Raw genomic sequence first — 16297 nt, forward strand, 5'->3', positions numbered from 1 at the left:
TAGCACCAGTAGACCCCAGAGGAGGACACGGTTCCCAGAGAAGGCAAGAAGTGAAGAATGGGGAAGCCTGTTCCTGGGAGAGAAGAAGGCATCAGGGCCTCCAGGAAATGAGGAGTGAATAACTGCAGACACTTCTCTGTAGGCATGTGTGGGCTTAAGCCATCATAACTGGGATATTCAAGGAAAATGAGGTATTCTTTTGTAATCATAGGCAGTGAAGACTAGACATGCCCATTGGTCATGTTGGAGTCCTCATAACACCAGCACACATGGGGAGCACAGAGTAGGTGGTCAACCAATGGTTCCTAGGCAGACTGACCACTCCAACCCTGCCCTAGATGAACCATTGGGCCCCAGCCATTAGCCTCTACTCAGAACAATGACCATGGCAGTTAGAACCAAGGATTGAAGTCAACTGGGTAAGCCAGAGGAATTGCTTTAATGGTGATCCCAAGGTATCATACAGATGCGCTCAGCTTCCGCCCCACCAGGGAGAAAAGCCCTTCATTGCTGGCCATGTTGGAAGAATAACTTTGGGAAATCACTTCAAACTGTTCAATGGTGTAGCCGGCCTCCCTCACGGCAGCCTCCACTGCCTCCCGGCCCAGGCAGAGGCTGGAGAACCTCTGCTCGCCGATCATGTAGTAGCTGCTCTTCAGAGCATCGACGAGCACCAGGAAGCCCCCCGGCTTCAGCAGGCTGCCGAGGTTCCTGAGGGCCGCGCGGTAGGCAGGGAGGTCCGGGCAGGCGGCATCCAGGCACAGCGTGCTGAGCAGGCAGTCGGCCGGGGGCAGAGGGACAGCCCCCAGAGGCCAGCTCTGAGTCACGTCACACTTCAGGACCTGCTTGATCGCCCGCCTCAACTTCTCCTCCTTCTCTGGCCCCTTGACTCTGAAACACACAAACCGACAAAGATCACTGGCTACCCCACTCATGGGAACCCCAGATCTCTTAGGTCAGGAATGAAAATGGCAGTGTTGTCCCAAAGGGTATAACCTTAGGGCCATCCCTGTTGTAAAAACAGATAAAGAAGAAATGAGGGACCATTTTGGTATCTGAAGGTGACCATATTACCTTGTGCTGGGTTAAATCTTTTTACAAAGTAAATAATAATATGGAAATGATAATAAAAATACCTAGTTGCCTGCTTCTACAGTGGACTGCCCCCATGAAATTCTTCTTCTACTACTTAGAATAGTGCCTACATCATTTATTATTGTTGTTATTATTATTATTATTACCCTTGTTCCCTCCACCAAACTGTAAGGTAGTGACTGTTTGGCCACATCTATCAAGCAATAATGGTTTAAATGCAGAAATGGTATCTTTGTAGTAGCTGCTGACCAATAGGAGGTCATCCACAGACATTCGTAGAAACTGTTGATCATGTCACACAGCTGTGGCCAGGGCCTTTCTAGAAAGATGAAAACTCCTTGTTTCCATTCTCAGGCTCCAAAAGATAGTGCAGATAGGGAGTATGTTTCCTGATGGAGATCGTTTTCTTGGTAGCCTTGCTAGGAATCCTATCCTTTTCTGCCAAATCAATGGGGTTTCTTGAGAGAAAATTCGTTAATGACAGGAGAAAAGGCAAGGGCAGGAGATGGAATCCAGTGCCTCAGATCCTTTTGGAATTTATTAGTGGAGGAATAAAGGAACAAACTAACCAATGAACAAAATTAAATAAACACGTAGAGTAAGCAAGAGAAACTGGAGAAAGGGAACAGACAAAGGAAAAGAAGTAGCAGAAAATCAGAGAGGTAAGACAAAGAGAGGAATCGCTGAGTGTATAAAGGGCCCAGAAGGCCACTGAGTCCAAATAGTATGAGTGATGATTGAGTATCCAACACTTTGAGGAAGTTAATCAACAAAGCACCAGGGTTGCAAATCCAGGCTTATGTGCAAGAAACACACAGGCGCTGGCTCCAGAGAAGACAGCCACTCAGGCAACGATGCTTGATAGAGAGAACGGAGGATGGCCCAACATCAGAGCAAATGAGAGAGATTTATACTGGGACCATTTCTGGTCTTGAGGAAAAGTTGATGGTTTAAAGAAAACTTGGAGATTTACCTCCAGGTAGAATGATTTGAGATAATAGCAATTAGCTGTGGGCATCCTATTTAAATACTTAGTTAAAATCTAAAGCCTAGTGTGTATAATCAGTTATTTACAAACATCCTTTAATTGTGTTATAATTTTCCATTTAAGAAGCTTAATAAGCATAAGAAAAGATGCTCAATATCGCTGACATCAGAGAAATGAAAATCAAACCATGAGATACCACTTTGCACCAACTAGGATGATTATAATAAAAAAGACAGATAATAACTAAGTGTTGGCAAGGACATGGAGAAACTGGAACCTACATACACTGTTGGTGAGATGGTACAATGGTCCAGCTACTTTGGAAAACAGTCTGGAAGTTCCAAAAAAAAAAAAAAAAAAGGTTTAACATAGAGATTTAACATGACCCAGGAATTCTGTTGGTTTTTTTTTTTTAACATCTTTATTGGAGTATAATTGCTTTACAATGGTGTGTTACTTTCTGCTTTATAACAAAGTGAATCAGCTATACATACACATATATCCCCAAATCTCCTCCCTCTTGCGTCTCCCTCCCACCCTCCCTATCCCATCCCTCTAGGTGGTCACAAAACACCGAGCTGATCTCCCTGTGCTATGTGGCTGCTTCCCACTAGCTACCTATTTTACATTTGGTAGTGTATATATGTCCATGTCACTCTCTCACTTCGTCCCAGCTTACCCTTCCCCCTCCCCATGTCCTCAAGTCCATTCTCTATGTCTGTGTCTTTATTCCTGTCTTACTCCTAGGTTCTTCATAACTATTTTTTTACTTAGATTCCATATATATGTGTTAGCATACGGTATTTGTTTTTCTCTTTCTGACTTATTTCACTCTGTATGGCAGACTCTATGACCCAGGAATTCTAATCATAGGATTATACCCAAGAGAAATGAAAACATGTGTCCACACAAAATCTTGTCTATGAGCATTTATAGCAGCATTATTCATAATAGCCAAAAGATGGAAACAACCCAAATGTCCAACAAATTATGAATAGATAAATAAAATGTGGTCTATCCATACAATGGAATATTATTCAGTAATAAAAAGGAACGAACAACTGACACAGGCTACAACATGGAAGAACCTTGAAAACATGATGCTCAGTGACAGAAGCCGACACAAAAGACCACATATTGTATGATTCCATTTATATGAAATATCTAGAAAAGACAAGTCTGTAGAGACTGAAAGCAGACGAGTAGTTGCTCGGGGCTGAGAGGATTGGGGGAAGGAGAATGATTGCTTGTGGGTATAGGGTTTCTTTGGGGAGTTATGAGATGTTCTAAAATCGTGCTGAGGATCACACAATTCTGTGAACATGCTAAGAACTACTGAATGGCACCCTTTACATGGGTGAATCGTATGTTATGTGAATTTTATCTCAATAAAGCTGTTCTATTAAAAGAGAGAGAGAGAGGACTTGCCCACTGGCGCAGCGGTTAAGAATCCGCCTGCCAATGCAGGGGACACGGGTTTGATCCCTGGTCTGGGAAGATCCCACATGCCGCGAAGAAACTAAGCCCGTGCACCACAACTACTGAGCCTGTGCTCTAGAGTTCACATGCCACAACTACTGAGCCTGTGCGCCACAACTACTGAGCCTGTGCTCTAGAGTCCGTGAGCCACAACTACTGAAGCCTGCGCACCTAGAGCCGGTGCTCCGCAACAAGTGAAGCCACTGCAATGAGAAGCCTGCGCACTGCAACAAAGAGTAGCCCCTGCTCACCACAATTAGAGAAAACCTGCTCGCAGCAATGAAGACCCAGTGCAGCCAATAAATAAATAAATAATTTTTTTAAAAAATGCCAACCAAAATATTAAAAAAAAAAAAAAGAGGGTTTCCCTGGTGGCACAGTGGTTGAGAGTCCGCCTGCCGATGCAGGGGACACGGGTTCGTGCCCCAGTCCAGGAAGATCCCACATGCCGCAGGGCGGCTGGGCCCATGAGCCATGGCCACTGGGCCTGCGTGTCCGGAGCCTGTGCTTCGCAACAGCAGAGGCCACAGCAGTGAGAGGCCCGCGTACCGCAAAAAAAATATAAAGAGAGAGAGAGAGAGAGAGAGAGAAAAGCTTTGCAAGATATTACTTTCAGGGAATTCCTACTGACCAATAAACTGGGAGATACAGGAAATGATAATTTCCTTTGACTGGGTCTACCTGTTCCCCTTCTTTGGGTAGAAATGGTAGTAGGGTGACAAATTTGTCCTAGTGGTCTGCACTTTTCTGGTTTTTGCACTGAAAATCCCATGTCCTGGGAACCGGTCTCAGTCCTGGACAAACCAGGAGGGTTAGTCGTTCTAAAAATAGGGAAATCACTTACAAAGCTTCCACCCCACCTGACAGAGCATGCATAATTTGACAGATCATTTTAAGAATAAAAAATAATAATTCAACATTATGAAAGTCTGTGTGAAACATGGCTTTGAAGAGGTAAATTAATCTAGAATAGAAAAAATTCAAATAACCTATCCTCACCTATGGATAACTTAAGTGTATACAGAAAGCTAAACAAGTGACAATGTAGTGTTCTTTTGAACGTGTCCAGAGATGATGCTGTCTCTTGGGAACATTATGGTAATCTGTATTTAAGTGATTACGTCAGAGGCCGGTTGGACCTCTGGGCCCTACTGTGTATGAAGCTATTTTAAAAACACAAGTTGCCACAGAACTAGTACTTGCCAGTTAGATGATGATGGAAATTGTTCCCAAACTGTGAGACACACTGTGAAATCTGGAAAGCTGGCAAAGAAGGTGCCAATTTGAGAGGGAAATTTGTTAGAAACACCCACTGTCGTGGATACCTGCTTGTCTTTGGACGCACTACAAACACTGGTGAACTCAGCTGCTGAGGCAGCCATGTAAAGATTACACCTCAGGGTTCCTCAGGGCCTGTGACACACCTGCAACGAAATGGACTCACCTGGAGACACAGGCAATTACCACTCAGCTTCATGTTTAGCTCAAGGGGTAGGGAATAAATACACACCAGAAAAATGTTATGCAGTTTTACAGAAAGCTAACCACCGTGTGGCCATTTCTCTAGCTCTAAAGATCTAGCCTTTCAAAGGAATCAATATGCCAAAAAAAAGGAGCCGCAGCCTCTGTAAATATGCTGTCTATAAAAGCCTGAAGGAACTGGGGAGGGAGAGGGGAAGGAAAGGATAGCGTGGGACTCCTGGGAAGAACACTTCGTAAGATTGTCTGTCTGGACCCTAGGTAGTTATCCTGAGATTTAAAGCAGGATCTTCCTGCCCTGACGCTGCAAGGCGGGTGGTGAATCAGAATCCCCTGGACATGTTTTTTCCATTCCACTTACCTCCCCAAGCCCCATCCCCAGAGGTTCCAGCAGGCCCTCCTGAGGGAAAACCATCAAGACGTGTAAAGGAAATGAAAAGCTGAATAAGCTTGGATGTCAATGTGAGAATTGTAAGAGCAAAAGGACTGATCACTGGTGAACCTTCGATACAGGCCACAGCTGAGTGACGCTAGGAGGCAACATCTGGAAAGCAAAATGCATGCAGTCCCTTCTTTTATAAATATTTTTTGACCTTCTATTGTGCGCCAGGAAGAGCACCGGGCAGTAGAGACCTAAGATGGGTCAATGAGAAACAAATCCTATCCTCATGGAGATTACAGTCTGGTGTGGGAGGAAGACATAATCCAATGATCACCCACAAAACTGAAACATTAAAGCTGTGATGAATGCCAGGCAGGAGGGGCACATGGCACTAAGAGAAGAATACTAGGAGCTTGACCCAGTGTAGAAGCATCAGGGACAGCTCCTCCAGAAAGGAGTCAGGTGAGCAGAGAAACAGAGGATAAATAAGTAGGAGTGAACTGGACCAAAGAGAGTAGGGAGGGAGGAGGATACTCCAGTAAGAGGAAATAGCAAGAGCAAAGGCCCTTTGGTGGGAAGAAACATGGAGAAGAGAATGCCAGTGTGGCTGAACCTCAGAAAACAAAACAGGGCATGGCAGAACGGGAGGCAAAAAGGTAAGTTCCCACCCGTTGACATGGAAGCTGCTAGTCTGGGGACCACAAGACAGGTGCCAGACTAGACAGGGCTTCGTGGACCATGTTAAGAATTTTGCTTTTTATCCTAAAAGCCATGGGGAGATACTAAGGGGGTGCTAAGGAAAGGAGTGATATGATCAGGTTTATACTTTGAGGCAATCAATTTGGGACAAGAATGGAGGTGGGAGGCCATTTAGGAAGGAGAGGTTGGTAGCTTGGACCAAGAAAACAGCTTGCATGGAAAATACTGGAAGAAATATACTGGTTTAAGAGGAACTCAGGAAGTGAAGTGGACAGAACTTGCTGCTGGTCATGAAACATGACTGACAGGGAGATGACAGGACTGACTTCCAGGTTTCTGGCTTCTCCAATTAATTATATGATGATGCCATTCAAGGAGATAAGAATACCAGAAATAAAGCAGATTTGGGGAAGATCATAGCTCTATTTTGGGCACATTAAGTTTGAGATGCTTTGACACACAGGAATAGAAATGTTTACCGTTTGAAGAAATGGACAGTTGAAGGTTTTTCGTCCTGTTAATTTCCTCCAAGAGATAATGCAGTGAGAGCCCGTGCTCAAGAGAAAGGCATCCTTGTAAAAGGCAAAAGCTTTTCCCAGTCATCCCTGAGACAATCATCATGACCACCAAGATGGCGAGTTTGAGAAAGAATATCAATCTTTTACAAGACTTGGGAATACAGGGATGCTTTGGGATAGAGGCATTTCACTAGTTCACAGAACAAATTTGGCACAGGTATGTCTATTGGGGGCCCTAGACAACATCTTTTTCAATAGATATGAAAATCTTTGTATGGAAAGTATTTATTTCAGAGAACCGCCACCTCTACAGGTGCTCAAGCTTTCTCCTGTCAGGTACACGGAGGTAAGTGGAGGAGCTGCTGTCTGTAGAGGCAACCAGGAGGGGCTCCAACTTCCCCAGACCCCTGCCCCAAGGGCTGAGGGCTGAGGAGAACCTGCAGAGCACACCTCTAACACATCCCCACCAGCGTGTCCTGACATACCTGTTGGGGAGCTCCCTTCCAAACACCAGTGCTTCTCAAACTGTAAAATGCATACAGTCCCCTGCAGATCTTGTTAAAATGCAGATTCTGATTCTGTAGGTAGGCCTGAGAGTCTGCATTCCTAATAAGTTCCCAGATGATATGGAAGCTGCTCGTCTGTGGACCACAAGGCAACGTGTTCCAGGTTCCAGGTGCCAGAGGTAAGTTAATGCCGTTTCTAGGACTTCTTAAGGTGACGCTCATTTTCCTTGCTTCGTTCTTGAGTAGTTAGTTATATCTTAGTATTTGACTTGCTGACTTGATGAATATGTATAGTGTGAGACAAGAATTTGGTACCAGTGTCTTACAACTTTTCGGATAATTGTAAAAATGAGTGGTATCTAAATGTCTGAGTCACACTCCAGAGGAACAGGAGGAAGAGTAGACAGCTCAAATTGTCTCTGGAAGCAGTCAGCATAAGAAATAGCTTAAGATAAGGAAGAAATAATCTCAGGGGAAATAGGTTATGGGTTGATAGAGGAACTTGAAGATGCAAGAAAGACATTAGTTGAATGGGATCACTATCATTCTCAAAACAGTTGAAGCCACAGGATCTAGCAGAAGGATAAGGGTGAGAATGCAGAATTTTACCACCAAAAATACAGTTCCTTAGTCTGACAGAGTGATTGGGAAGGGACAGTGTCTCAGGAACAATTGTTACGAGCTGACGATTCTCGCTTGAGATAAGTAATGCTTTCAGTATCCTGCTAGATGTTAAGGGTTCATTTCTGAATAAGATGGAAAGGCTTGTGATAGCTAGGGAAATTGAGAGCAAAGTTCTAAAAGCCTCTTGACGCATGATTTGGTCCTTGGAAAGATGTGCTGTCTGACAACGACTAAGAACATTTTGATAAACTTTCCCTGATATTCTATAAGTCCTGGGAAATTCCTTATTTAATAATTTTGAATATTGTCTAAATCCTCATCACTACAGTTTTCTTCTAGTTAATGTCAATTTCATTCTGTGAAATCACATAGTCCATTTAAAAAGTTTGAAATTACTGTTATCTTGAAGAACATATCTGATGTTTGAAGGCTCTAGTCAGCATAAAATTCTAAGTAAGGGGTTTACAGGTTAAAATGGCATGTGAAAATAGCCTCTCTTGATTTCTTACTTAATGCGGTAAAAAAACGTGGAGCAATGTTTAAGCAATATTAAACAATTTTACAATGTTGCTCATGAGTAAGGGCACCAAAAATACCTTCCCAATATTCATGGGTGTAGGAAATATGTCACTTTTGTGTTCTTCTTGAAAAAGGTCCAAAGACTTACTCGGTTGACTATGACATGAATCGGAATTAAAAACTCAACAACTAAAAAAATTCTATAAAATGAGCATAAAATACATCCACATAATTGCAAATATGATTACAAACTGAGAGCATATGATGTTCAAAGAAAATATAAAAATACTTTAAATTACAATATTTGGATTTAAAATCTCAAAGTTTAACAATAAACTTTGAGAAGGAAGATGCCAGAAGGACTTTGGGTGTCAAAAATTGTTAAATTCCTCATATTACGAGGAAGAAAAGAATTATTGATTCTTACCTGATATTGATAAGCTGAGAGAATTTGTCTCCAGCAGAAATACATTATACAAAAACACTAAAAGAAGTTCTCCAGGTGAAGGGAAATGATGTCAGATAGAAGCCTAGATCTGTAGAAAGGAGTGAAGAATATTAGACAGGACAGATTTGTGGATAAACACAGAAGACTTTATATATATTTATTGAAAATACTACTGACTGATGTGAATATACTTAAAACTACAAAACTGTACACTTAAAGAATTAAGGTGATAAATTTTATGATGTGTGTTTTCTTAACCAAAATTAAAAATAAAACAATAAAGCAAATAAAAGCACTACTGACTGCTTAAAGCAAAAATTATAACAGTGTATTATAGTGTTATAGTTTATACAGAATAAATATATGACAACAAGTGTATAAGGGGCAGGAGAGTGGGTTATAGGAATTACACTGTTGTGATATCTTACATTGTTCATGAGATGTTGCAAATATATTATGTAATTTCTAGAAAAATCATGCACATGCATGCACATACACACACACAAAACACAAAAGAGGTCAACAGAGGAGATAAAAGTCAATAGAGGAGATAAAGGCATACTAAAAATGTGTAGAATTATACTATATAAATGGAAAAACAAAAAATATTTCATTCACCAACAAGAAGCAGGACAAAGGTACAAATGAACACCAAACAGATGGGATAAATAGAAAATATATACCAAGATGGTAGATTTAGACTCAGCCATACAATATCACTAATTACATTAAATGTAAATTGAGTAAACAATCCAGTTAAAAGGTAGAAATTGTCAGGTTGGATTGCAAAGCAAGACCTACTACATGTTATTTGAAAACAAGTCATTTTAAATATAAAAACACGGACAGGTTGAAAACAAAAGGGTAGAAAAAGCTATACCATGTATATTATTTATCTATTGTTACATAATAAATTACGCCCAAACTTAACAATTTAAAATGACAAACATTCATCTCACAGTTTCTGCAGGTCAGATACTTGGGTACAGATTAGCTGAGTGTCTCTGGTGCAAGGTCCCTCATGAGACTGCAGTGTTGGCCACTCTCAGAGTTGTCCAGTGTCATCTGAAGGCCCACCTGGGGGTAAATTTGCTTCCAAACTCACTCCTTAGGACAAGTGAGTGAGTGTAAGAGAGAGCACCCAATAGGGAAGCTGTAGTCTCTTTGTATCCTAATCTCAGAATTGATGTCCCATCACTCTACAGCACCATATTTGTTAGAATCCAGTCATTAAATCCAATGGATATTCATGGGGAGAGAATTAAGCAAGATCATGAATACATGAAGTGAAGATTAGTGGGGACCATCTTAGAGGCCCCTACCACCTTATGCCATCAACAGGAATAAGAAGGCTGGTGTGGCCATATTAATTTCAAAGTTGACTTCAAAACAAAGTGTATTACTGGAGGTAAAGGGAGATATAATGATAAAATAGTCAATTCATCAAGAAGACATAACAATCCTAAAAGTGTATGCTGCTGATAACCAAACTTCAAAATGCATGAAGCAAATGTTCACAGAATTATGAGGAGCAAGAGATGAATCCACAATCATAATTTGAGATTTTTAACATCCTTCTCTCCCAGTAATTGATACAATAAGTAAACAAAAAATCATGTAGAGAATTTGAACAATATTATCAATCTACCTGACTGAATTAATATTTATAGAAACGACACCAACAACTGGACAATATACATTCTTTTCAATGTAGAGCACATAGAAGGTTCACCAAATAGATCATATGCTGGGTCACAAAATAAAACTCTGACTACAATGCAATTTAATTGCAAACCAGTAACAATATCTAGAAAAAAATCCCAACAATTTTGGAAATTAAGCAACACAATTACAAATAATTTATGGTCAAAGAAGAAATCACAAAGAAAATTAGAATATATGCTGAATTGGATAATAACAAAAATATGACACATCAAAAATCATGGGATGCAGCTAAAAGAGTGCTGAAGGAACATGTGAGAATAAATGACCTAAGCTTCTATCTCAAGAAGCTAGAAAAAGAAGAGAATATTAAAACTAAAGTAAGTGAAAGACAGAAAATAAGAAAAATAGGAGTAGAAATCAATGGAATACACAATGGACAACTGAGAAAATCAACAAAGCCAAGAGCTGGTTCTTTGAAAAGATTAATAAAATGTATCATCTCTAACAAGATCAATCAAGATTAAAAAAAAGACAAATTGCCAATTTTAGAATGAAAGAGGGACAATCACCAAAGATCCTACAGACATTAAAAGAGTAATAAAGGGATATTGTAAAAAAAACTTTATGACAATAAAGTTGACAACCGAGATGTAAAGGACAAATTCCTTGAAAAATAGTACTTATCAAAACAGACAAAAGAAGAAATAGACAATCCAAATAGTCATTAAAGGAATACTCTTCTTAATAAAAAACTTCCTCACACAGGAAGAAACCTTCATGTTCAGATAGCTTCATTGGTGAATTCTATCAATCATTTAAGGAAGAAATAATACAAACTCCTTCAAAAATTAGGGGAGGAAGAAGCACTTCCAAATTATTATATGAGTTAGCATCATGCGGATATCAAAATCTGCCAAGCATATAACAAGAAAATAGATTTATAGCTCAATATTATGAAATATAGATGCAAAAATCCTTAAAAAAATATTGGCAAATCACATCCAGTAATACATAAGAAGATTACTACTTCATGACCAAGGGTTTTATGCCAGTTTGGTTTAAATACCAAAAATCATCCAACATAATTCATGTTCTCAGAATATGGAGAAACATCACATGACCATCTCAGTAAATGCAAAAAAATTTTTTGACAAATTTTAACATTTGATTAAAACCCCCCAAGAAACTAGAAATACAAGGGAACTTAGTCTGATAAAGAATTTCTATGAAAAACCTATAAATAATGTCATTCTTAATGATGAATCATTGAACATTTTTTCCTTAGATATGGAAAAAAACACAAATGTCTTTTCTTATCATTTTTGTTCAACATTGTTTTGGTGGTCCTAGTCAATGTAATAGGGCATAAAAAATAAAGGCATAAAGTTGAAATAGAAGAAGTAAAAGTATTTTTATTTGTATCTCATATAAGAATGTACATAGAAAATACTATGGAATCTACCAAAAATGATTAAAATTAATTAGCACAATATTTTGTAATAAACTATAATGGAAAAGAATAGAAAAAAGAATATAGATATATACATATATATGTTAAATGAATCACTTTGCTGTACACCTGAAACCAACACAAGTATTGTAAATCAACTATATTTCAATATAAAAAATAAAATAAAATATGAAATTAATGAAGTCAGCAAGATCTAATATACAAAAAATCAATTGTACATCTATATACTAGCAGATGAAACTAATAAAATGAAATTGAAATTTAAAAGATACAATCAACAGTAGCATTAAAAAACATGAAACACAGGGACATTTTAACAAAATATATGCAAAATATGAGAACTGAGAGAAACTGAAGTCCTAACTAACTGTAGAGATAAACCATGTTCATGGACTGGAGATGCAATATATCCATTCTCCTAAATTGATTTGTAAATTCAAAGAAACTACAATAAAAATCTCAGTAAACTTTTTTTTTTTTTTTGCGGTATGCGGGCCTCTCACTGTTGTGGCCTCTCCCGTTGCGGAGCACAGCCTCCAGACGCGCAGACTCAGCGGCCATGGCTCACGGGCCCAGCCGCTTTGCGGCATATGGGATCTTCCCAGACGGGGCACAAACCTGTGTCCCCTGCATCGGCAGGCGGACTCTCAACCACTGCGCCACCAGGGAAGCCCTCAGTAAACTTTTTTTGAAGAAATTTACAAGTTTATTCTAAAAGTAATGGCACTAAATTTGCCAAAATATCTTGCAAAGAACAAAGTTGGAGGACTCAAACTCTCTGATTTCAATACTTACTATCCCTGGTAAAGGGAATAAAAGACCAAAAAACCCAGTGGAAGTTTAGTGACTCAGCATGATACCAAAAAGTTTAATTGGGAACACAAGGTAAAACTTCTAGTTTATTCATACTTCTGTGCTATAAGGAATTGTACCACCAATGAGTCATCTTGATAACTTAGATTTGACAATCCACATTTACTACCAATAAGACAATGTAGCAACAGTATGTAAGAAAATGAATATACAGTTTAGAATACGCCTAATAAGCCGAAGCCAGCAGACCTTTAAAAGAAAATGGGAGGGTTAAAGAAATAGAAGCAGACTTTAGAGAAATTTTCAGAAGAGAACTTGACTCAGGAATAAACAAAAGTTGGTAAGTAGATGGGAATCAAATATAAGTGCAAGTATAGAAAAATGAATTGACCATCAATCACTCCAGAAGAACATGGAGGTAGGCATACTCCTGAGCGACAGGTTGAGAACACATGATTTTATATTCATACTTGGGATTCAGGAATGGTACCTCAATCCCCCTGTTGTTCGAGTTCAGGAACATGGGAGTCATCCTTGATACTTCCCTTTCCTCATTCCCACTAACCAGTCACTACCAGCTCTTATTCATTCTCTCTCAAAAATTCATCTTAAAACCTTCTGTCTCTCTCCATCACCTAGTCCAAGCCACCATCATCTCTCCCTCTGCATCTCTTGTTCTCTAAACCTCCAATCGATTCTCTACACAATAGCCAGAGAGATCTCTGTAAATGTAAGTTGGGTCACATCACTCTCCTAGTTATACCTCTGATGTCTTCTTGTTACACGTGAAGTCCACAAGCATTAACTTGGCCTTGAAGGCCCTAAATGATTTGGCATGTGCCTGCCTTCCCTGATGTGAGCTCTAGGAGACAAGGCACCTCCTCTGCTAAACACTAGAACACAAAAGTGGTCTTTTTGTGCCATTGACAAAGGAGTCTCTGGGGTCTTGTCAATATTCATAGCAGCAAAGCCATGATGCTCCAGGCACTGATGGTCGGCTGGGCTGTAGAATGGGACGAGGGAATAACAAAATGAAGTGCTCGACTCTTCACCTCTGGCTGGTAGTCTATTGCCAATTTCTTGCATGGGGAGAAATTAGTAATTTAAACAAACTTTTGCTTAAATTTACTTACAGATAGGGTACTATAAGATTTTGATCATTAGTTGTCAATATATAAAGCCCTAATTTTATGGATGGTGAGTAACAAATTCTTTTCCAATAATTCCTTTATGCTGCTAATCTCAGTTTAAAAACCTAGTCAGATTTTTGTTATATCTGGCGGTGTCAGCATTAGCCACTTTCACAGCAGAGATCTATGCATTTGGATGGCTAGCAACAGAGTGTCACTAGGGCGGCAAGCCCTGACCTGAAACCTTCTAGCGAGGAGCTGGTTTGGCCTCTTACTTGAAGTTTTCCTAAAACAAGGTCCTACAGTATCTGACCTGCACACTGTATCCATACACAGGCCTGGAAAGGTTTTGTGACCACTCATCTTGGCTCAGTAACCAACTCTTCAGTTTTTTCAGCTATGTCTTCTGCAGTTCTGGTGCACATACACACACACACACACACACATATGCACGTGCCTGCGCGTGCGCACAACACGCATGTGCTTCACTCTCGTTCTCTCTCTCTAGCTCTCTCTTTCTCCATTTGGATTTCTCTTTGGTCCCTCTCTCTCTGTTTCCTTTGCTTTTCAACTTGGACTCTAAGGATAATTTTTGGTTCTGAAAAATGAACTGGTGCACAGGTACCCTAAGAATGCCAGGAAGAAGACCCGAGTTTCTCTACCTGTTCCCTTCAAGCTCACACACATAGGCCACCACTGGGGACCAGTCAAAGGCCCCTGGCTCCTTCTTCAGCCACTTCTCCAGCTCCCGCAGGTTCTGATCAGTATAGTCAGTGGCGATGATCTCCTTGAAGGATTCACAGGCAGAGAGGAGCTGATAGATGGTGGGGCCAGAGCCAATGTCGATCAGGAGGTCTCCCTTCACACCATCTGGTTTAGAGGAGGGAATGAGGAAGGGGGTCAGGCATAATATGGTGGCAGATAGAGCTGATTTGCACTCTGTTTGCCAGGACTATGCTGGGGAGCCCCAAGGAGAGCCCCAAAGACGGACCATCTCTCTAGTCACCCCTCTTCCCTCAATGTCTCTTTTTAAAACATTTTTTACTTTCCATTCCCCATTCAAGGGTAGAGCATGTTGCTGGTATATTTTTAGCTCTAGGAGGAGGAAAAAAAAGATCTGCATCTGGTGTACAGACCCCTAATCCAGAAAGACTGCCACACAGATAATGTAAAAACTATTAAGGAATGCTTTGAGAGAAAGTTAAAATTTTTTAAAAATTGAGTTTTTATAACGTCTTTCTCCAAAAAACATCCAGTTCTTCAAAAAGCATCCTCCCTTCATGGGAGGTCTTTATCTCATGCACATTCACAACATTCCTTTGAGTTAGGAATAGAATAATTACTAGAATCTCCATTTCTTTTTTTTTTTTTAATTTTTTTTTGATGTGGACCATTTCTAAAGTTTTTATTGAATTAGTTACGATATTGCTTTTGTTTTATGTTTTGGTTTTTTGGCCATGAGACATGTGGGATCTTAGCTCCCCAATCAGGGATCAAACCCGCACCCCCTGCATTGGAAGGCAAAGTCTTAAACCACTGGACCATTAGGGAAGTCCCTAGAATCTCCATTTCTTAAGTGAAATGTCTGGCTAGTGACCTAGCAAATCAATGTAGAATCAAGGACAGAACTCCAGTTGTTAGATTATCCTCTTGCAGGGCCAAAGGAGATAATGGATATAAAAGCACTTTGTAAAGTATCCACCCCAATGTTAGTTTTTATCCGAGTTAAATGAATGGGTGATGCCCAAAGGGCTGTCAAATAACAATGATTAGACACAAGAGTTATGCCCTGAGACTCTCTCTATATGACTAACATTTGGAGGGGAGACACACAGACAACAGACAAACTTACCTAGGCAAAATATCTTGAAAAGATTTTTCAGAAGATGCCTAAGAATCTGTTTTTCTGCAGAGTGTCTGGACCCAAAGCTATAATATTTTTCTAGATAAGCCTGAGGGTTAAAATGGCTCAGATAAGTGTCCTTGGAGGTGAAGCCAGATTCCATTGTGTCTCACTCCTGTGCCAACAGTCCACTGCCCTCCTTCTCGCCCCTCCAGAAGCCAGGGAGGCACCCTGCAGAAATTGTCTTCTTGAGTTTCTGGCTATCAATATTTCTTCCATCAGTTCAGCCCATTCCTTAAAGGTAGATGTTTAGTTAAACACTAACTGAGAGAAATATACCAGAAATGTTTTGGCAGTTCTAGGAAGTGATGAAATTCCTGGGGAAGGGAGCCTAAAAGAAGGGGGAAGGGGAAGGGGGAGGGCTATGAGCTGTATGCAATGCTCAGCCAAGGGGTGAAGTTCAGCTGCAACGGACTAGAGACAAGAAGACTCACCTGGGCTCACCAGGGAAGTTATTTAACTCATAGAAGAACCTCTAGGTTCAGACAGATGGGTCACCTTCCCATGGCACCATCATTCTTCTTGCAGGGATTCTCCCAGGAAAGAGAGTCACAAATAAGGGTTTAAATTTAAACAAC

General features: G+C 40.2%; 1 protein-coding gene across 1 annotated transcript; it reads right to left on the reverse strand.

Moving 5' to 3' along the window:
• Positions 1-398: 398 nt before the first annotated feature.
• Positions 399-15959, reverse strand: NNMT (nicotinamide N-methyltransferase). Its single transcript, XM_060017929.1, has 3 exons — positions 15669-15959; positions 14479-14686; positions 399-891 (listed from the first exon to the last, which is right to left on the reverse strand). Exons 1-3 carry the CDS (start codon positions 15820-15822, stop codon positions 459-461), a joined length of 795 nt encoding a protein of 264 aa, XP_059873912.1. The 5' UTR covers positions 15823-15959; the 3' UTR covers positions 399-458.
• Positions 15960-16297: the final 338 nt, after the last annotated feature.

Source organism: Delphinus delphis, chromosome 8 (genome assembly GCF_949987515.2).
Source record: "Delphinus delphis chromosome 8, mDelDel1.2, whole genome shotgun sequence".
NCBI classification, from domain to species: Eukaryota; Metazoa; Chordata; class Mammalia; order Artiodactyla; family Delphinidae; genus Delphinus; species Delphinus delphis.